Below are 23,086 nucleotides of genomic sequence, written 5' to 3' on the forward strand. Positions count from 1 at the left end.
CTGTCGGACAGACGCCAGAGGGTGGTGGTTAATGGAAGTCGCTCGAAGGAAGGAAAGGTGACTAGTGGAGTCCCTCAGGGTTCGGTGCTGGGGCCAATCCTGTTCAATATGTATGTAAGTGACATTGCTGAAGGGTTAGAAGGAAAAGTGTGCCTTTTTGCAGATGATACCAAGATTTGTAACAGAGTAGACACCGAAGAGGGAGTGGAAAATATGAAAAAGGATCTGCAAAAGTTAGAGGAATGGTCTAATGCCTGGCAACTAAAATTCAATGCAAAGAAATGCAGAGTAATGCATTTGGGGATTAATAATAGGAAGGAACCGTATATGCTGGGAGGAGAGAAGCTGATATGCACGGACGGGGAGAGGGACCTTGGGGTGATAGTGTCCGAAGATCTAAAGGCGAAAAAACAGTGTGACAAGGCAGTGGCTGCTGCCAGAAGGATTCTGGGCTGTATAAAGAGAGGCGTAGTCAGTAGAAGAAAGAAGGTGTTGATGCCCCTGTACAGGTCATTGGTGAGGCCCCACTTGGAGTATTGTGTTCAGTTTTGGAGACCGTATCTGGCGAAAGACGTAAGAAGACTTGAGGCGGTCCAGAGGAGGGCGACGAAAATGATAGGAGGCTTGCACCAGAAGACATATGAGGAGAGACTGGAAGCCCTGAATATGTATACCCTAGAGGAAAGGAGAGACAGGGGAGATATGATTCAGACGTTCAAATACTTAAAGGGTATTAACGTAGAACAAAATCTTTTCCAGAGAAAGGAAAATGGTAAAACCAGAGGACATAATTTGAGGTTGAGGGGTGGTAGATTCAGGGGCAATGTTAGGAAATTCTACTTTACGGAGAGGGTGGTGGATGCCTGGAATGCGCTCCCGAGAGAGGTGGTGGAGAGTAAAACTGTGACTGAGTTCAAAGAAGCGTGGGATGAACACAGAAGATTTAGAATCAGAAAATAATATTAAAGATTGAACTAGGCCAGTTACTGGGCAGACTTGTACGGTCTGTGTCTGTGCATGGCCGTTTGGAGGAGGATGGGCAGGGGAGGGCTTCAATGGCTGGGAGGGTGTAGATGGGCTGGAGTAAGTCTTAACAGAGATTTCGGCAGTTGGAACCCAAGCACAGTACCGGGTAAAGCTTTGGATTCTCGCCCAGAAATAGCTAAGAAGAAAAAAAAAAAAAAAAAAAATTTTAATTGAATCAGGTTGGGCAGACTGGATGGACCATTCGGGTCTTTATCTGCCGTCATCTACTATGTTACTATGTTACTATGTTATATCCAGAGTTGCATTTTTAAAAAATTTTTATTTAGGTCAGCTTGAAACAACGTACAATCAATGAACAACAGTCACTGCACAAGCATATCAGCAACATCAATAGCAAAACTCAGCCAAACAGCACAGAATGAATGCAAAAACCAAAACACTAAAAGATGTTCTAAAGCATTACGTCGTACTGTACTGGAAAGGAAATAATCTGTCATTTTCTTCTGGGCTGCATTTTGATACTATATCACTGGCACGCCATGCGCTTTGTAGGCGGAGCTTGAATGTCTGTTATAGTGGAACAAAACTACAGCTAAAAGCAGCTCCGGGAACCAAATTGTTTGCGAAAGTCCTTTATATGCAAATCCGCTATATGCGGTGATTTTCTGCATGTTCTTAAAAGCGCACGGCCGGGACCAGTGGACCTCGTCCGCTATAAACGATATTCCATTATATGCGAGTCCGTTATAATGAGATTATACTGTAGTTCAACAAGGCCTACTTAAGCCTATCAATTCTGAGTAAAAACTATTTTAATACTTGGAAAGTACAAATGGTACACAAATGTTACACATAGCAACCAACTGATAATCCCAGCACTGCCTTCACTGGAGAATGAACAGCAAATGAAGCACAAAATTTAGTACTAATCACTAAACTCATCACCAGGAAAACACATATTACAGCAATACTGTAGAACCTTTAGAAATCTTTGACAAACATAAAACAGAAATACAGTGGTATTCAAATTATTGAACATAAATGTAAATATTGCATGTCACATTGCTAAGCATTCCTAACTTTGAGGTGAATTTGTACATTTATGACAGTGGCATTGCAAAACCTAAAGGCATGTATCTTACAGAGTAAAATTTTCTCTCTTTGTTGCTTTTAGGATGATACAGGCAGACTTTTTTTTTTTATAATTGACCCTGAAAATTGATGAATTTCAGCCCCTGTGTCAAAGATGCCAAATTTGAAGGATTGTTATGATGCAGCTAATTGCTGCAAATTTTAGAGTGTAGTGTCCAGTGCAAGGATAAATCTGAAGTCTGTATTTATTTTTGCCTTGGAGCTATAGCAGCTGATAAGCTGGTCAAAATCTGTTGCAACAAACTGTGATACATTTTTAGGTACACTGAACATTTTAGGTACACTGAACAAAATTTGGGTTCTGCGAGTGTGTAGAACCCTGGTGTCCGATCGGGTCCTGTTTGGTTTGCCACTGCCTGGAGGAATTGAAGAGCATGTAGGGCGGAAGCGGGAGGCAGGGCCTCAGCACCGGCCGGGCGGCTCGCGCCGCCGGCCCCGAGGAGCTCGAGGCGTTTACAATTCGCTGCTGTTGCTGGCTTCAGGCCTTCCTCTCTGGCCGGTCCTGCCTACTTCCTGTTTTCATGAAGACAGGACCGGCCAGAGAGAAAGACCTGAAGCCAGCAACAGCAATGAATTGTGAATGCTGCTGCTGCCCAATGAAGTAGTTAAATGAGGAAAGGGAGCAGAGGGGGAGAGAATGGCTTGGAGGGAAGGAGGAAGGTATGCCAGACAAAGGCAAAAGGAAGGAGGAGATGGAGAGAGGCCATATGGGAGAGAAAGAGAGAGATAGAAAGAGAAGAGAGGGCAGTGAAAGGAAGGGGCAACATAGAGGGTGAACAGTATTCTAGCACCCGTTAATGTAACGGGCTTAAAGACTAGTGGATAATAAAATGGTGAATATCATGATATTGGATAATAAAATGGTGAATATCATGATATTGTGTGCAGTTCTGGTTGCTGCATCTTGAAGAAGATATAGCAGAATGTGGACCAGCTGTGATATTGTCCATGCTTGACCTCCTCCAAATTGTGTAAGATTTCTGTGGACATTCACTAAAGTCTCAAACTAAATCGTGCAAAATCTTTTGGCTGGATCTCTATTGGTTGGAGACTTACAGGCAACTAAATGGAGGTCACCTTCACAGTGCCACGCTTCACATATCACAAGTCTGCCACTTTGTCCAGGCACTGTAGCCCAACAAACCCTGTCAGTTGAAAAAATGTTTTGGGATTAGTACAACCCCTAATACTAAGTTCCTGTTCTAAGCTTGGAACCTAACATGAACCTCTTTATGGACCAGCAAACTAAGTGAAAATTTTACAATAAGAAATTAAAGACCTACTTTGACTCATCATTGCTTCTGACCTATACTTTGATTCAGGCCATAGCTGGACTAGTAGTCATGGCCCATGATGTACATCTAGGATTTGCACTAAGAGACTTTGCAGCCAACTGAAAACAAACATATAATTACAGACATGTCATTTTTATGCCAGCGTCTTTGAGCAGAGAAATGACTGCAGCAAGAAGGAGGAGGGAGCCGGCCAGAAGGTAAACACCCGGAGGCAGCAACGAGCAAAACGCCGTATTGCCCTCAAGCTGGGCTGCATGAAACACCTTGCTGGGCCACGGGTTTGGACACCCCTGCTGTAAAGGCCAACTTAAAAAAGAAGTTAGCACTTCCATAACAGGAGGTGTTAATAATAATAATAATAGTTTATATATCACAATACCGTGAAGTTCTATGTGGTTTACAAAAGATTACAAGAGGTACAAAATGAGTGATCTGAAGAGAGAAGAGAGTGAGAAATAGGTCAAGAAAACCGTTGTTGAGAGTGGTGTGCGGGTCAGTTGTCTAGGTACTTCAGGAATAGGTATGTTTTTAGGCGCTTCCTGAATTCCTCGTAAGTGGAGGGCGAAAGCAATTGCTTAAGGTCTTTGCCCCATAAGGCTGCTTGATGTGAGAGAAGGTGTTCGTGGTGTTTTTTTTTAGTTTGCAACCTCTGACTGGGGGGGGGAAACGAAGTTCAGGTGTGAGATTCTCTTGTGTTTGTTGGTGGAGAAGGTGAAAAGGTCTGTTATGTATTTAGGGGCTAGACCATATAGTACTTTGAAGCAGAGGCAGGCAAACTTAAACTTTACGCATGCTTCTGTCGGTAGCCAGTGCAACTGCCGGTAATAAGGTGTTACGTGATCAAACTTCTTTAACCCGAAGATAAGTCTGACCGCTGCATTTTGCACAAGCTGCAGAAGTCGCATATTCTTTTGGGAAGTTGCTAAATAGGTGATGTTGCAGTAGTCAAGTTGAGTGTTAAGTGCTACCACCTTAATTTTGGCAAGTCCTGAGTACTAAAGATAAAATTAGAATGTGTCGTGAAAAGAAAATGCTAACCCTTAAATATGATTCAGTACACAGGAAAATACTGCCCCAACACTCTAGAATTTGGCACCAAATGCTTTAAGAGAGATAACTAATTTTGAGAATTTTAAATCTTTCCTTAAAGACATTCCTTTTTAAAGATGCCTTTCAAGAATAAATATCCTTTTAAGGATTTAAAATTTTTTTTATTTTTTACGAGTCCACTTGTATTGGACTTATTTGGTTTTTTTAACCCCTCCCTTATGTTTATACCTTTATATCTTACTTTTCTTTAACAAGTACAGTTCTACCCTTTCTTCCCACTTGTACCCGTTTATCTAGTCTAGTATGTTATAGTTTTGTCGAGTATGTTTTTTTAAAATTAAAGTTATGTTAATTTGTATTAATTGTTTTTACCCTATTTTAAAATGTATAACCACCTTGAAATAAATTGATACGGTGGTATATCAACTTTTTAATAAACTTGAAACTTGTATTGCCTAACTATGCAGTAATGCTGTCCACATGGTAGACTAATACATTCTTAGAGGAAGAAACTGTTTAAGATGGATTATTTCCACCATGATAGGTCTTTTACATCAATAAACTTGGAGCCTCATTGTTTTGAGAGATGATTGTACTTGAATGAGGTAGTTTGTGGAGGAGGAGAGGACTTTAGAGGTGGGTAGGTTGGGGATTTTACTCTTTAGCAAGGAAATAAATTATTTGGGGGGAGAGGGAGAGATGGGGACAAGCAGTAGGAGTAAATATAGAATGTTTTGGCTATGTTGATGAAAACAAAAACTGTGGATATAGATGTTCTGGAGATAATTTATTAAACACTGACATATAAAACCATGAAAATTCAATTAAAAAAGTACAATGCTAAAAAATATGGTGATAAAAATCCACCCGGACCCTATAAGGTTCATGTTTCGGCGAACACACCTTCCTCAGGGGTCCTAAAAGGAAGAGGTAATGATTTTTCTTTGTTGGCTATTTTGATCACATCCTGGAGGAATTTTTTAAATACTGATGTTTTTACCAGGTATATCTGGCCAGAATGATGATGTGAATTGCCCAAGATCATTCATATTCTTTGGCAGAGCTGGGATTAAAGCTAAGATACAGAAAAGTACTGGTGAGGCCCCTCTTGGAGTATTGTGTTCAGTTTTGGAGACCGTATCTGGCGAAAGACGTAAGAAGACTTGAGGCGGTCCAGAGGAGGGCGACGAAAATGATAGGAGGCTTGCACCAGAAGACGTATGAGGAGAGACTGGAAGCCCTGAATATGTATACCCTAGAGGAAAGGAGAGACAGGGGAGATATGATTCAGACGTTCAAATACTTAAAGGGTATTAACGTAGAACAAAATCTTTTCCAGAGAAAGGAAAATGGTAAAACCAGAGGACATAATTTGAGGTTGAGGGGTGGCAGATTCAGGGGCAATGTTAGGAAATTCTACTTTACGGAGAGGGTGGTGGATGCCTGGAATGCGCTCCCGAGAGAGGTGGTGGAGAGTAAAACTGTGACTGAGTTCAAAGAAGCGTGGGATGAACACAGAAGATTTAGAATCAGAAAATAATATTAAAGATTGAACTAGGCCAGTTACTGGGCAGACTTGTACGGTCTGTGTCTGTGTATGGCCGTTTGGAGGAGGATGGGCAGGGGAGGGCTTCAATGGCTGGGAGGGTGTAGATGGGCTGGAGTAAGTCTTAACAGAGATTTCGGCAGTTGGAACCCAAGCATAGTACCGGGTAAAGCTTTGGATTCTCGCCCAGAAATAGCTAAGAAGAAAAAAAAAAAAAAAAATTTTAATTGAATCAGGTTGGGCAGACTTGATGGACCATTCGGGTCTTTATCTGCCGTCATCTACTATGTTACTATGTTACTATGGAAGTACTAAATGATTTTGCCCATTTTTTATCTGTAGGAAGTATGCCATCTAGCCTAAAGTGATTTAACTCGGATCCCACATAGGTACCGTATTTTCACGCAAATAACACGCACCCGTATAAAACGCGCACACGTGTATAGCGCGCAGAAATCACGATGATAAGCACAAAAACTTTGGTATAACGCGCTCACGATTATACCGCGCATGCTGCCCGACTCTCCGTTCACCCCCCTGACTTCCGTGCACTGCCCCGCCTCTCCGTGCGCTGTCCCGACTCTCCGTTCACCCCCCCTGACTTCCGTGCACTGCCCCGCCTCTCCGTGCGCTGTCCCGACTCTCCGTTCACCCCCCCCTGACTTCCATGCACTGCCCTGACTTTCCGTGCGCTGTCCCGACTCTCCGTTCACCCCCCCTGACTTCCGTGCACTGCCCTGACTTTCCGTGCGCTGTCCCGACTCTCCGTTCACCCCCCCTGACTTCCGTGCACTGCCCTGACTTTCCGTGCGCTGTCCCGACTCTCCGTTCACCCCCCTGACTTCCGTGCACTGCCCCGCCTCTCCGTGCGCTGTCCCGACTCTCCGTTCACCCCCCCCCGACGTCCGATTCATCCCCCCCCCGGCAGGACCATTCGCACCCCCACCCCGAAGGACCGCCGACTCCCCGACAATATCGGGCCAGGAGGGAGCCCAAACCCTCCTGGCCACGGCGACCCCCTACCCCCACCCCGCACTACATTACGGGCAGGAGGGATCCCAGGCCCTCCTGCCCTCGACGCAAACCCCCCTCCCCCCCAACGACCGCCCCCCCCAAGAACCTCCGACCGCTCCCCCAGCCGACCCGCGACCCCCCCTGGCGACCCCCACGACCCCCCCACCCCCCTTCCCCGTACCTTTGGTAGTTGGGCCAGAAGGGAGCCCAAACCCTCCTGGCCACGGCGACCTCCTAACCCCACCCCGCACTACATTACGGGCAGGAGGGATCCCAGGCCCTCCTGCCCTCGACGCAAACCCCCCTCCCCCCCAACGACCGCCCCCCCCCAAGAACCTCCGACCGCTCCCCCCGCCGACCCGCGACCCCCCTGGCGACCCCCCCACCCCCCTTCCCCGTACCTTTGGAAGTTGGCCGGACAGACGGGAGCCAAACCCGCCTGTCCGGCAGGCAGCCAACGAAGGAATGAGGCCGGATTGGCCCATCCGTCCTAAAGCTCCGCCTACTGGTGGGGCCTAAGGCGCGTGGGCCAATCAGAATAGGCCCTGGAGCCTTAGGTCCCACCTGGGGGCGCGGCCTGAGGCACATGGTCGGGTTGGGCCCATGTGCCTCAGGCCGCGCCCCCAGGTGGGACCTAAGGCTCCAGGGCCTATTCTGATTGGCCCACGCGCCTTAGGCCCCACCAGTAGGCGGAGCTTTAGGACGGATGGGCCAATCCGGCCTCATTCCTTCGTTGGCTGCCTGCCGGACAGGCGGGTTTGGCTCCCGTCTGTCCGGCCAACTTCCAAAGGTACGGGGAAGGGGGGTGGGGGGGTCGTGGGGGTCGCCAGGGGGGTCGCGGGTCGGCTGGGGGGGCGGTCGGAGGTTCTTGGGGGGGGGACGGTCGTTGGGGGGGAGGGGGGTTTGCGTCGAGGGCAGGAGGGCCTGGGATCCCTCCTGCCCGTAATGTAGTGCGGGGTGGGGTTAGGGGGTCGCCGTGGCCAGGAGGGTTTGGGCTCCCTTCTGGCCCGATATTGTCGGGAAGTCGGCCGTCCTTCGGGGTGGGGGTGCGAGTGGTCCTGCCGGGGGGGGGGGATGTATCGGACGTCGGGGAGTCGGCCGGGCAAGAGGGCTTGGGCTCCCTCTTGCTCCGATCGTGGATGCGGGTGCGGGTGGGAGCGCGTGCGAGTGGTCGTTCGGGGTGGGGGTGCGAGTGGTCCTGCTGGGGGGGTGAATCGGGCGTCGGGCGGGGTGGGAACTATGTTTGAAAACTTTCGTATACCGCGCTCACGCATATAACGCGCGAGGGGTATGCGCGGTAGGTAAAAACGCGTATAACGCGCGCGTTATATGCGTGAAAATACGGTAGTTACAGAGCATGGTCTGAATCTTTGGAATTTTCCAGATATCAAACCACATGGATTGCACCTCTTCCCTATTGGTTTACAGGTAACAAAATAAGTCAACTTGTCTAGACTAAGGAAACACAGGAAGCCATAACAATTACATGGCAGGCAGCAATGATCTGAATTTTATGCTTGGTTAATCAGGTACAGCTCAGTTTAACATTTATGTGTCTCTAAGTGCAGGGTAGGAGCTGGTCTTGGATGCATAAACCTATTTCTGAGCCATGGAAACTTTATGTGGTGACATTTGCTTTATGATAAGATTCTGAAACTGCAGTTTACTGGCTTCCAACTGTGTCACGGGAATGTCTGCTAGGATATGAAAGCATTTGATTGCATTATGCTGCCAGTATGGGTTTGGTGATAGTTACAATCACCTTTTAGGATACTTTTAATCCAAATAGTGTACAGGTAACATAGTAACATAGTAGATGACGGCAGATAACCTGATTCAATTTAAATTTTTAAATTTTTTCTTCTTAGCTATTTCTGGGCAAGAATCCAAAGCTTTACCCGGTACTGTGGTTTATGCTTTTTGAGTTCTGTACTACATTTTTTGATCTCCTTACCTCATTTCTGTTTTTCTAAAAGTAAATTCCACTCTCAAATTCCTCACCTCAGGCCAAAGAATTTTAGCTTGCTAGCATGTTGATTCTACAATGATCTGTATGATAAATCTTAAACATACTGAATTAGCTCATTGCTTTTTTTAGCTTTCTTCAACAGAACACTTTGTACTTATTGGCCTCTCTGTTGAATGAGAAGAATTTTGCCATATTGTAATGTACCTTTTAGCTAAGAAAGTTGCAAATTAAGGAAGTACATGAAATTTCAGGGTTGCAGCATTTTCATTATTCCAGTGTCTGTACAAGCCTATGTCAGGCGACCAGGAGATATTTTAAAGCTCCTAAATCAAGGCAGATGAGCCATCCTACACAGCAGATGAACTTTATGCTATACTTTTTTTTAGGCCCAAATCTCAGTCTTCTCCAGAGTAGCTCCCGCCACACTCTGGAATACACTCCTTAAAAGGCTTAACTTAACACAAAACTATTTCTATTTCAGGAAGCAGATGAAAACTTGACTTTACACCCAGGCCTTTAATAGAAGCAACTAACTTGTTAGTCTCTCTCTTGCACTTTCACGCACAGAGTGACACCAACTACACCGAGGGTGCTGAAGGAACTTAGAGAAGTTCTGGTAGCTCTGCTGACTGACCTTTTCAACAAGTCTCTAGAGGTGGGAGTGGTACTGGAGAACTGGAGAAGGGCGAATGTGGTCCCTTTCCACAAAAGTGGAAGTAAGGAAGAAGTAGGGAATTACAGGCCGATAAATCTGACTTCTGTGGTAAGCAAATTAATGGAAACACTTAAAACGGAAAATGGTCAAGTTTCTGGAATCCAGTGGATTATAAGACCGAAGGCAACATGAATACATTAGAGGTAGGTTTTGTCAGACAAATCTGATCAATTTCTATTAAATAAACTGAGTGCCCTCGGGGTGGGCCCCAAAGTGACGGATTGAGTCAGAAATTGGTTGAGTGGAAGATGACAGAGGGTAGTGGTCACTGGAGATCGCTCTGAGGAAAGGGATGTTACCAGTGGTGTGCCTCAAGGTTCTGTTCTGTTGGGCCTGTTCTTTTTAACATTTTTATAAGTGATATTACTGAAGGGGATGCAAGGTAAGGTTTGTCTCATTGCGGATGATACCAAAATCTGCAATAGAGTAGACATCCCGGATAGTGTGAATAACATGAAGAAAGACCTAGCAAAGCTTGAAGAATGGTCTGAAATTTAACAGCTAAAATGTAGTTCTAAGAAATGCAAGGTCATGCATTTGAGCTGCAAAAACCCAAAGAAATGGTACAGTTTAGGGGGTGAAGAACTTATGTGCACGACAGAAGAGCAGGACTTGGATGTGATTGCAAAGAAACGGTACAGTTTAGGGGGTAAAGAAACTTATGTGCACGCAGAAGAGGGGGACTTGGTGTGAATGTATGTGATGATCGTAAGGTGGCCAAAGAGGTTGAAAAAGTGACAGTGAAAGCTAGAAGGTTGCATAGGGAGAGGTATGGCTAGTAGGAAAAAGGAGGTATTGATGCCCCTGTATAAGACTTTGGTGAGACCTCATTTAGAATATTGTGTATAATTCTGGAGGCCGCACCTTCAAAAAGATATAAAAAGGATGGAGTCGGTCCAGAGGAAGACTACTAAAATGGTGTGTGTTCTTCATCATAAGGCATATGGGGACAGAAAAAGATCTCAGTATGTATAATTTGGAAGAAAGACAGGAAAGGGGAGATATGATAGAGACATTTAAATACCTATATGGCCTTAATGTGCATGAGTTGTCTTTCATTTGAATAGAAGCTCTGGAATGAGAGGGCATAGGATGAAGTTGAGAGGTGATAGGCTCAGAAGTAATCTAAGGAAAGGGTGGTGGATGCGTGGAACGGTCTTCCGGAGGAGGTGGTAGAGACAGAGACTGTGTGTGGCACAGTGGTTAAAGCTACAGCCTCAGTACTGGGGTTGTGGGTTCAAACCCACACTGCTCCTTGTTACCCTGGGAAAGTCACTTCATTCCCACATTACCCCAGGTACATTAGATAGATTATGAGCCCACCAGGACAGACAGGGAAAAATGCTTGAGTACCTGAATAAATTCATGTAAACCGTTCTGAGCTCCCTTGGGAGAGGGTGTACCATGGTCCTTAAGGGCTGGGGAACCAGTATGGGTCCAGGATCTGGGTAAAAAATCCTGCCAAATGCCTACAATGCCTGTTTTGGCTGGCGCCAAGCATCTGTGCACTGAGCCAGGGGATGCCTTCTGAACAATACCAATAGCTCAGCAAGACCCGGTTGCTGCCCCAGGGTGTGCCTTTTCTTTGGAATTTGTTCAGAGCTCGTGTAGAGTGTATTCCACAGACCCAGCTGCTGGAAAGCAGGTTGCTGCATTGCTGGATGTCCTTCTGCAGGTGGTTAGTGATACACTTCTCCTTTCATATTCGCAGTTTCAGCAATCGTGGTTTCGATTATTCGTGGTTTTTAGCTTGCTGGCTGCTCCCCCCCCCCCAATTATGTCAGCTTGCATAGAGAAATCACCGATTCTGAGAGTCTACAGAGAAAATCACCGATTCCCGGCACTTTCTTCACCGTGTTTTGCCTCTCCTTCAGGAACAGGCCAGGTCTCCCACCATGTTAGTCACGGTTTCACCATATACACGATGGTTTTTAATAGAAAACAGCGAATAACATATGAAAAAGTTATTTGCGGTTTTTCTGTATTCATGGGTCTGTTAATCCCCTATCACAACGAATATGGAGGGAGAAATGTACAAAGTAAAGGGGGGAGGGGAGGATGCAGGCTGTGTACCTCATAGGGTGTGTTCCTGGAAACACTCATGCATTCTTAAAGAATTGGTGTGGTGGTTGTTCAGGTGAGGTAGAGATAGTCTAATCGTGCCATGAATTATTCACGCAGGTATGCTGTTATCAGGCTGGAGATAATGGCTTTACTTCTGTTTGCACATTCATGTAGCTGGGTTTTATTTGCTGAATTAGTCAAATCTGTTCAATTCACCTTTTCCATATCTAGAGGTAAAATAAGGAGTTGTTTGTGAGGCTTGCAAATTGCTCAAACTGATCCTTGGTACTGCTTCTCTGATTTAGTGCATATTCCTTAGTAATGGGTATGTTACCAACTGGTAACTTCACTTTTTGCAGAATAAGACTGATGGAGAGCCAGAGAACAAGAAGATTTTAGAAGATGAAGAAGATATGAAACACAGGTAATTAGTCTCTGAATCTTCAAAAATTCATGTAATCATTGTTTCTTTCCAAGTGAAATTGCTGAAAAGTGTCAGCTCTAGAGAAATTCATGTTCACTCCTGTAAATTCCTGTTTAGTGATTTACCCATGGTTTATAAGGAGCTTTTTTCTTATCTAGAGACATTTCTGGGCAAAGAAAATTGCTGATGGATATTTGATCTAAAAAACAAACAAACCGAAAACAACCATATACTGTATATTGGTATTCAGAATGGCAAGAGAGAACTATTTGAACCAGTTTTATTTTTCATACAACACAACAGGGACACCTGGGTCCCTGTGATGCTGGTGTTGGTGATTTCTACCCTCTAGCATGCAAACACCAGTGTATTAATTGGAGCAGGTTAGGTGTTTTTCTCCTGCTCTGTAGACACACTTGTCCGCTCTCAATTGAATTAGCTATTCAGAAGTTTACATGATCTACTGTATATAATATCTAGTTAAGTCTTTACACCTTTGTACATTTTTCAGCTTCTACAGTTTTAAAACTTCAATTCAAAACCCATTAAAGCAGGGGTTTGGTTCTGTTGTCTATACGACAATACTATACATGTTCAAAAGTAGTTAAAATAAGAAACTGAAAAGTCTCTCTTTCATAAATCTTCACACTCCTTTCCTGCTGTATCTAAACTGTTGTTATTATTATTATTATTATTATTACTTTAATCTTCTGCATCAGTAACATCCATGGGTTGCTTAAGATAGGTATCTACCAACTTTGTCCAGGAGATGTGGAAGGTTTTGTCCAGTGTTCTTCGCAGAATAGCTAAAGCTTTTTCAAGTTGGCTGGGATTTGTCTGTGGGTTGCAGTCTTCAAGTCTGGGCTTTTGACTGAGCTACTTGAGAATATTTTCACTTTTTTCTTAATGAGCCACTTCACTATGCATGTAAATAGTTTGTAAATATTGTATACTCAGTCAAAAAGACTTAATGTAAAAGAAAGTACCGTATTTTCACTCATATACCGCGCACCCGTGTAAAACGCGCACACGGGTATACCGCGCGGGGAACACAAATTTAAGTAATAAAATGTTAATATAGTGCGTACACGCGTATACCGCGCATGCTAAAACCTCCTCCCACATACTCCGAACCGGCATCCTCCCCCCCCGCTCGCGTCACCCCCCCTCCCCCTCTGATCCGAGATAATCTGATCCGGCATTCCCCCTGCGAACCGGCATCCTCCCCCCCGCTCGCGTCACCCCCCCTCACCCTCTAATCCGAGATAATCTGATCCGGCATTCCCCCTGCGAACCGGCATCCTCCCCCCCCCTCCCCCCTAGCTCGCTGGTTCGCAGGGGGAATGCCGTATCAGAATGTAAAAAAAAAAATTGTAAAACGCGCTCACGTATAACACGCATGGTTATGCACGGTTTGTAAAATCGTGTATAACGCACGCGTTATATGCGTGAAAATACGGTAAACACATGATGCCTAAATGCTTCAAAACCGTCAGCTAGTTCCTTCTGGAGCAGTATTGAAAACCATCACAGAAACACTCAAACTCTGTTTTTTGCCACCAGCACAGAAACTCATGTAAACCACTCTGAACTTACTTCCCATTCATTAGTAGTGGTATAGAAGTTTTCAATAAATTTCATTCATTCATTCAATTTTCTGTACCGTTCTCCCAGGACAGCTCAGAATGGTTTACATGAGTTTATTCAGGTACTCAAGCATTACACTTACAATCATTGGCCCTGCTAAAAATATGAATCTTCTCCCCAGTCCCAAGTCTTTGGTAGACTAGAACAGGTTTTCTGTCCATATTTTGCAGCACCCCTTGTCTCTGTCCTGCAAAGCATCCCCACAATTTAATGCTGCCATCTCTGTGTTGCATTGTAGCGAAGGCATAAGCAGGGTGATATGCTGTGTTTGGTTTTTATCCACTGGAACTTAAGACCCTTACTGGGTCAGGTCAGTAGTCCGTTTTCACGGTGACCAATCTAAAAAACCCAGAGTAGCAACATTCCAGGATTCTGATCTAGGGCAAGCAGTGGTACAGTCCTCACGTCTATATTTCTCTAGTAGATCCTATCAGCTACCTTCAGTTGGCTATAGCTGTCCAAACTGAAATACAGTACGCCAAAATCTTCATAAATACAAGTTTAGACAATGCTTAAATGTTTACACATTTGAAAAAGTTTTCAATCTTCAAATATTTGGGTGTAAAAACCTGGAATGACCTACCAGAAACCATCAGGAAAGAAACAAACTACACTACTTTCAGAAAAAACCTGAAGACTCACCTCTTTGACAATTAACTGTCTTCAATTCTATATAGAACCCCCTACTTCTAAGCCCCTCCTCTTTCTTCTCCATGCCCCCTTCCTCCACTAATTTCCCCTTCCTCTTTGATCTGTTGCCTTGAAACTGTATAGGTATGCGCAACTCACAAATGGAAGATTAGATTAGATTAGAAATATCTGTAAAATAATAAACTACTCATCTTTAAATCTTCACTAGAATAAATGGGGACTCCTGACATTTCACGTTTTGCCCACCAACTGTACCAAGACCTGTCCCTTACAAGAGACAATCTCATATCAGAACTTTCCTCCTAAATCGTTATAATACAATGATAGCAAGCCCATTCAAACTTATCGTACCTTAAGCCCGCTTGCCTGCCATCTCATTGCATACATTCTCTAAGGTGGCCGTGTTTTTTTTTTTCATGACTATTTAAATAGATATGTAAATTAAGTCACATGATCAGAAAGCTGCCAATTACAGAGCACTATTTTCAAACCAATGACATCTACTCAGTCTCGGCATTGAGACTGAATGGTGTCACTGAATTTAATAAGTAAATCTAATGCTGTTCTCTATTAATTAAGCAGTCTCTCATATTTACCACCCTCCCACCTGACTACAACTTATTCAATAACAGCTCTATCAAATGTCCTCAATAAATGATCCAATGCTGGACCAACAGAGTTGGTTTTTATGGCACACCTGTTGCTTAATTCTTCATCCAGATGTATTCAAGGTTGATTCTATTTAATTTAAGTGCCTTGTTAAGGCAGTTTTTGGAAGCAGAACTAATTTGAGTTTGCTCTAACAGAGTGTGAAAAAAAGCTAATTAAGACTTCTTGATTTTTTTGATTGCATGGAGTTTATAAAAATATTTAAAAAGTAATTTTACTTGTAATTTGAAAGTGAAATAAAGTCCTCCTTGAATGCATATTTAATTGTACTTTTTAGACTGCAGAATGTGAAAAATATTTAAGGATTTGAAGACTTCTATGATGTATTTGATTTTTAATGGTGCCCAATCATGAAGGAACATAAGAACATAAGAACATAAGCAATGCCTCTGCTGGGTCAGACCTGAGGTCCATCATGCCCAGCAGTCCGCTCACGCGGCGGCCCAACAGGTCCAGGACCTGTGCAGAAATCCTCTATTTATACCCCTCTATCCTCTTTTCCAGCAGGAAACCGTCCAATCCTTTCTTAAATCCCAGTACCGTACTCTGCCCTATTACATTCTCTGGAAGCGCATTCCAGGTGTCCACCACACGTTGGGTAAAGAAGAACTTCCTAGCATTTGTTTTGAATCTGTCCCCTTTCAACTTTTCCAGATGCCCTCTTGTTCTTTTATTTTTTGAAAGTGTGAAGAATCTGTCCCTCTCTACTCTCTCTATGCCCTTCATGATCTTATAAGTCTCTATCATATCCCCTCTAAGTCTCCTCTTCTCCAGGGAAAAGAGACCCAGTTTCTCCAATCTCTCAGCATATGGAAGGTTTTCCATCCCTTTTATCAGACGTGTCGCTCTCCTCTGAACCCTCTCGAGTATCGCCATATCCTTCTTAAGGTACGGCGACCAATATTGGACGCAGTATTCCAGATGCGGGCGCACCATCGCCCGATACAACGGCAGAATAACTTCTCTCGTCCTGGTTGTAATACCCTTCTTGATTATACCCAGCATTCTATTCGCTCTCTTAGCGGCCGCTGCGCACTGTGCCGTCGGCTTCATTGTCATGTCCACCATTACCCCTAAGTCCCTTTCCTGGGTACTCTCATTCAACTCTGCGCTCAACTTCAGGAAAGGGAACTATGTTGCTATGAGGGAAATGGTGGGGAGGAAGCTCAAAAACGTCCTTAAGATGGAGACTGTAGGAAGCGCCTGGACCCTATTCAGGGACACCCTGCAGGAAGCACAAAGAATGTACATCCCAAGTTTCAGGAAAGGTGGAAAGAACAAGCGGTCAAAGGACCCGGTTTGGATCTCAACAGAAGTAAAGAGGGCAATAAACGACAAGAAAGTGTCCTTCCGGAGATGGAAAAAGGACCCAACGGAGGAAAATCACCAGGAGCACAGGAAATGCCAAAAGGAATGCCACCGAGAGGTTAGAAAAGCAAAAGGGAAATATGAAGAGGGGCTGGCCAAGGAGGCGAAAAACTTCAAGGCATTCTTCAGTTACGTAAAGGGGAAGCGACCAGTGAGAGAGGAGGTGGGGCCGTTGGACGATGGGGATAGGAAGGGAGTGATCAAGGAGGATAAAGAGGTAGCTGAGAGGTTGAACACGTTCTTCTCGTCGGTTTTCACGAGAGAAGACACATCTAATATACCAGACTCAGAGGAGCTCATGAGTGGGGAACAGGCTGAAAAATTAGAACACATAGAGGTAAGTAAGGAGGATGTCCTCAAGCAGATAGACAGGTTAAAATGCGGCAAATCGCCGGGCCCGGATGGGATCCACCCAAGGGTTCTGAAAGAACTAAGACAAGAAATAGCGGGCACAATCCAGCATGTTTGCAACCTATCCTTGAAAACTGGAGAGGTACCAGAGGACTGGAAATTGGCAAATGTCACACCTATCTTCAAGAAGGGATCGAGGGGTGACCCCGGAAACTACAGGCCGGTGAGCCTGACTTCAATTATAGGGAAGATGGTGGAAGCTATGATCAAGGATGGTATTTGCGAGCATATCGAGAGATATGGCCTACTGAGAACAAGCCAGCATGGATTCTGTAAGGGAAGGTCATGCTTAACGAACCTTCTGCACTTCTTTGAGGGAATAAGCAGTCGGGTGGACAATGGGGAACCTATAGACATCATTTACCTTGATTTTCAAAAGGCTTTCGACAAGGTGCCACATGAAAGGCTGCTCAGGAAACTGTGGAACCACGGGGTGGGAGGGGATGTGCACAGATGGATCGAGCACTGGTTGTCGGGTAGACTGCAGAGGGTCGGAGTAAAGGGACAATACTCTGACTGGCGGGGAGTCACGAGCGGTGTGCCACAGGGATCGGTGCTGGGGCCGTTACTCTTCAACATATTTATCAATGACCTGGAAAAAGAGGCAAAGTGCGAGGTTATAAAATTTGCAGACGATACCAAACTGTGCGGCAGAGTTAGGTCTAGGGAGGAGTGTGAGGACCTGCAAAGGGACCTGGACAAGCTGGAAGACTGGGCAAACAAATGGCAAATGCGCTTTAACATGGAAAAATGCAAGGTCATGCATATAGGTAAAAAGAACCCGCTGTTCAAATACAAATTGGGGGGGGCATTATTGGGAGACAGCAGTCTTGAGAGAGACTTGGGTGTGCTGGTAGATGCATCACTGAAGCCATCTGCACAGTGCGCAGCAGCCTCGAAAAAAGCCAACAGAATGCTGGGCATCATAAAGAGGGGCATAACAACCAGGACGCGGGAAGTCATCATGCCATTGTATAGAGCTATGGTGCGTCCACATCTGGAATACTGCGTTCAATATTGGTCGCCGTACCTCAAGAAGGACATGGCGGTGCTTGAGAGAGTCCAAAGGAGAGCAACGAAACTGGTAAGAGGGCTGGAACACTGCCCATATGCCGAGAGGTTGGATAGGCTGGGGCTCTTCTCTCTGGAAAAAAGGAGGCTCAGGGGAGATATGATAGAGACCTTCAAGATCATGAGGGGCATAGAGAGGGTGGATAGGGACAGATTCTTCAGGCTGAAGGGGTCAACAGGCACGAGGGGGCACTCGGAGAAACTGAAGGGAGATAGGTTCAGAACAAATGCAAGGAAGTTTTTCTTCACCCAAAGGGTCGTGGACACTTGGAATGCGCTACCGGAGGAAGTGATCAGGCAGAGTACGGTACAGGGATTCAAACAAGGATTGGACGGATTCCTGAGGGATAGGGGGATCGTGGGATACTGAGAGAGGTGCTGGGATGTAACACAGGTATAGAAAGCAAACCAAGTAATAAGTATAGAAATCCGACCAGGTCGTGCATGTGCAAGACCGGAGGGTTAGGACTTCGATGGGAAGATAAAACTCAATGGGAAACCAAGGTGGCAAGGGGGCCCCTTCTGGTGTCTCAGACAGGCCGTGACCTGTTCGGGCCGCCGCGGGAGCGGACTGCTGGGCAGGATGGACCTGAGGTCTGACCCAGCGGAGGCACTGCTTATGTTCTTATGTTCTTATGTTCTTAATAACATCCCTCCCATCGTATAGTTGTACCTCAGGTTTCTGCTTCCCACATGCAGTACTTTACATTTCTCAACGTTGAACTTCATCTGCCATCTCGTCGCCCATTCCCCTAGTTTATTCAGGTCCCTTTGTAATTCTTCGCAGTCCTCTTTAGTCCGAGCTCCACTGAATAGTTTGGTGTCGTCTGCAAATTTTATTATCTCACACGTCGTCCCTATTTCTAGATCATTTATGAATATATTAAATAGTAGTGGCCCGAGCACCGAGCCCTGCGGAACACCACTTGTGACCCTCTTCCAGTCCGAGTAGTGGCCCTTCACCCCTACCCTCTGTTTCCTACCCGCCAACCAGTTTCTGATCCATCTATGCACATCTCCGTCCACCCCATGGTTCTTCAGTTTCCGGAGTAGACGCTCGTGAGGCACCTTGTCAAAGGCTTTTTGGAAATCTAGGTATACGATGTCTATGGGGTCTCCTTTATCCGTCCGTTTGTTGATTCCTTCGAAGAAGTGCAATAAGTTAGTTAAGCACGATCTCCCCCTACAGAAACCATGTTGGCTTGGTATCAGAAGTTCATTTCTTTCCAAATGTTCATCGATGTTTTCTTTTATCAGCGCTTCTGCCATTTTCCCCGGAACCAAGGTCAGACTCACAGGTCTGTAGTTTCCCGGGTCACCTCTTGATCCCTTTTTGAAGATGGGCGTGACGTTGACTATCTTCCAATCCTCTGGTATCACACCTGTTTTCAGGGATAGGTTGCAAACTTGCTGCAGTAGTTCTGCTATCTCCTCCTTTAATTCCTTCAGAACCCTTGGATGGATTCCGTCTGGACCCGGGGATTTGTCAGTTTTTAGTTTTTCTATCTGCCTGCGCACATCTTCAAGGCTCACTTCCATGGATGTTAATTTTTCTGCTTCATTTCCATTGAAGAATTGCTCAGGTTCCGGTAAGTTGGTTGTGTCTTCGTTCGTAAATACAGACGAAAAGAACATGTTAAGTCTTTCTGCGACTTCTTTCTCCTCCTTCACTACCCCCTTCCTGTCTCCATCATCCAGCGGTCCCACCTCCTCCCTAGCTGGCTGTTTCCCTTTAACATATCTGAAGAATGGTTTGAAATTTCGTGCCTCCCTGGCTAGCTTCTCTTCATACTCTCTTTTGGCTTTTCGAACCACTCGGTGACATTCTTTTTGATACTTCCTGTGCTCCATCCAGTTCCCCTCAGTTTTGTCCTTTTTCCATTTCCTGAATGAATTTTTCTTATTGCCTATCGCTTCCTTCACTATTTTAGGGGTTGACACACAAGATTTAAAGCTGAAGAGAGGTGAACAATGAGCAAGATGCTATTGAATTCTCAGTCTTGGTAATATATTACATTGAACAAACTGCTGAGAATCCCTACTGCTGGCATGTCATGGAGTGGCATTGTGTGACACTGGCAATAAACAAGAAAGGATCCAACTAGAACTGCAGTAGAAGCAGAACAAGACACAAAAAACAAGAGAAAACTGCAGACAAAATGTACAAGATGCAGGCTGGGTTTATTATATCAAATATTAAATGCGGTTAATAATACCACCTTTCAACAAACCAAGGAACCCAACACGGTTCGTGTTTCGGTTAACACGCCTGGAATACTGTGTGCAATTCTGGAGGCCGCATTATCGCAAGAATGTGCTGAGACTGGAGTCAGTGCAAAGAATGGCCACCCGGATGGTCTCGGGACTCAAGGATCTACCATACGAAAAACGGCTTGACAAATTACAGCTATACTCGCTCGAGGAGCGCAGAGAGAGGGGGGACATGATCGAGACGTTCAAGTATCTTACGGGCAGCATCGAGGCGGAGGAAGATATCTTCTTTTTCAAGGGTCCCACAACAACAAGAGGGCATCCGTTGAAAATCAGGGGCGGGAAACTACGAGGTGACACCAGGAAATTCTTTTTCACTGAAAGAGTGGTTGATCGCTGGAATAGTCTTCCACTACAGGTGATTGAGGCCAGCAGCGTGCCTGATTTTAAGGCCAAATGGGATCGGCACATGGGATCTCTTCACAGGGCAAAGGTAGGGGAGGGACATTAAGGTGGGCAGACTAGATGGGCCGTGGGTCCTTATCTGCCGTCTATTTCTATGTTTCTATGTTTCTTCAGGGGGTCCAAGGTTGATAAGGTTTCGAATTAAACCGCAATTCAAATAGATAATAAACATAAACCTATACAAATCTGGAGTAATCGCTTGCTAGCTCTTAGACCAGAGCACTGCTAGAGTGAGAGGGTCTCTCTGAATGAAGTGCATAGAAAGATATTGACCAAAGCGTAACAGCCTTGAGTCCTTATGCCCTTCCTACCATTTCAATTGCCACCTCGTATCTTCATCAGCCCAAATTAAAAAATAAATAAATAAATTGGGGACAATAAACAATGAAAATGTGAGGTGTCAGTTGAAGTGTTATGGTGATTTGATACCTGATATATACTATCTGATTGTCCATAAAAATATTATTTGTTGCTTAAGCTTTTTTTTTTTTTTTTTGGTGTGGGGTTAATTTGTGATATTCTTTATGCTTTAGCTACACTTTGGACCACATTATACTTTCCAAGTTTATTAATATCTTGATATACTTAGTCTATCACAAAAGAATATCTAGGCAGCTTACAATTTATAAAATTAAGTTTAAAAGCAAATGTTTTAAAAAAAGGGGAAATAGAAAAACCCATCACCAATTTTAGTGAAGGGGAGTTTACATAACTTTAAGACTCACATCACGGGGAAGGTAGGTACATGAGGTTTCAAAAAAATACATTGAGATTAAAAAATATATAAATGCGACAAAGGGGAGGGTAGAACAAGAAGGATTGGTTTGCCTCTTAAGGAGGCAAATTATTCCTGGTGAAAGCAAACGGGATCCTAGATTAGGTGTCGTAGGCATCTTTGAAGAGAAATGGAGTGTCACGGGAGAAGGCAGGAAGTGAAAAGCTTGCGCTGCTCTGCTGCTGCCGCTCAGGAATCAGCTGGGTGGAAAGGCAGGAAGCTGAAAGCTCCTGCCCTACAGCGCTGGACCGCTGGAGGAATTAAGGTGTGTTTGTGGGGGGGTATTTACGCCATAAGATGCACCCTTATTTTCACCCACTTTTTGGGGGAAGAAAAAGTGTCATAGAGCGAAAAATACGGTAATAGAAGTTTATAAAATCGTGAGTGGAGTGGAATGGTTAAATAGATAACAATTTTTTTTAACCTTTTAAACAAGAAGACATTGAAATGAATAACAGATTGGAAACGAATCATGGAAAGTTCTCCTACCACACACATTGTGTAATTAAGCTGTGGAGTCTGGTGCCAGAAGATGTTACCATAATTAACATATATTTCTGAAGAGGTTTGGACAAAAAGCCCATAGAAGTATTAGCCAGATAGATTTGGAAGAAAATGATTTCTTCTGGAAATTAAGCAATCTACTTTTGGGGATCTGCCAAGCACTTAGGATTTGGACTAACTATTCCAGAGATGGGATGCTGGGTTCAGTGAACCTTTGTCTGACTTAGCATGGGTTTCTTATATTTTATTAGCTATGTAGTTTTCAGAAACCATTGCTCCTCCATGAGTATTAACAGGAAGGGATGTATCTGTTTGAGATCGTTTTGGGTACTTGTGACCTAGATTGGCCATAATCAGATACAGGGTATTGATCAGATCCATTATAGCACATCTTAAGTTCTTAATTGAAGTACAGTGGTACCTTGGATTACGAGCATAATCTGTTCCAGGAGCATGTTCATAATCCAAAATGCTCGTTTATCAAAGCGAGTTTCCCCATAGGAAATAATGGAAACTCACTTTGATAAGTTCCCCTCCTCCACCCCCCCCCCCCCCCCCCCCGAGGCCAGCAGCGCTGCACCCCCCCACGAGAAGCGGCATTGCTCCCCCCGAAGGCCCCTCCCGCATACCGGCACCCTCCCCCCGCGATCTGGCACCCCCCCCCCCCCCGCCGCGACCTGAGGTTCCCCAACCCACCCGAACCCTCTTCTTACTTCATTGTAGCCTCCTCACCGGCACCAGCATGTCCTGCCGGTGCCTGAAGATCTGCTTCCTGTGCTGGGCCTTGAGCATGCGCACATGCTCAAGGCCCAGCACAGGAGGCAGATCTTCGGGCACCGGCAGGACATGCTGATGCTGGTGCGGAGGCTACACAGAAGTAAGAAGAGGGTTCAGGTGGGTTGGGGGACCTCAGGTCGCGGCGGAGGGGGTGCCCTATGGTGGCGGGGGGGGGTGCCCGATGGCGGCGGGGGGTGCAGGATCGCGGGGGGGAGGGTGCCGGTTAGCGAGAAGGGTGGCGCTCGCAAATCGCAGTGCGCTCGGTTTCTGAGGCGCCGATTTTGCAAATGTTTTGCTCGTCTTGCAAAACACTCGTAAACC

The 23,086-nt window shown here is 45.1% G+C and overlaps 1 protein-coding gene across 3 annotated transcripts in view; it reads left to right on the top strand.

Annotated features, from left to right (window-relative positions):
- The window catches only part of CCDC12 (coiled-coil domain containing 12), a 109,485-nt gene that overhangs the window by 37,937 nt on the left and 48,462 nt on the right, over positions 1 to 23,086 (top strand). For 2 of the 3 annotated variants that reach the window (XM_033931897.1, XM_033931899.1), the window contains exon 2: positions 12,152 to 12,216. The exons of the other annotated variant lie outside the window; for it this stretch is intronic. In XM_033931897.1, the coding sequence (XP_033787788.1) occupies positions 12,152 to 12,216 (65 nt within the window). The remainder of the gene's footprint in view (positions 1 to 12,151; positions 12,217 to 23,086) is intronic. 3 annotated transcript variants of the gene reach the window in all.

The sequence above is a fragment of the Geotrypetes seraphini genome, chromosome 2 (assembly GCF_902459505.1).
Source record: "Geotrypetes seraphini chromosome 2, aGeoSer1.1, whole genome shotgun sequence".
NCBI lineage: Eukaryota > Metazoa > Chordata > Amphibia > Gymnophiona > Dermophiidae > Geotrypetes > Geotrypetes seraphini.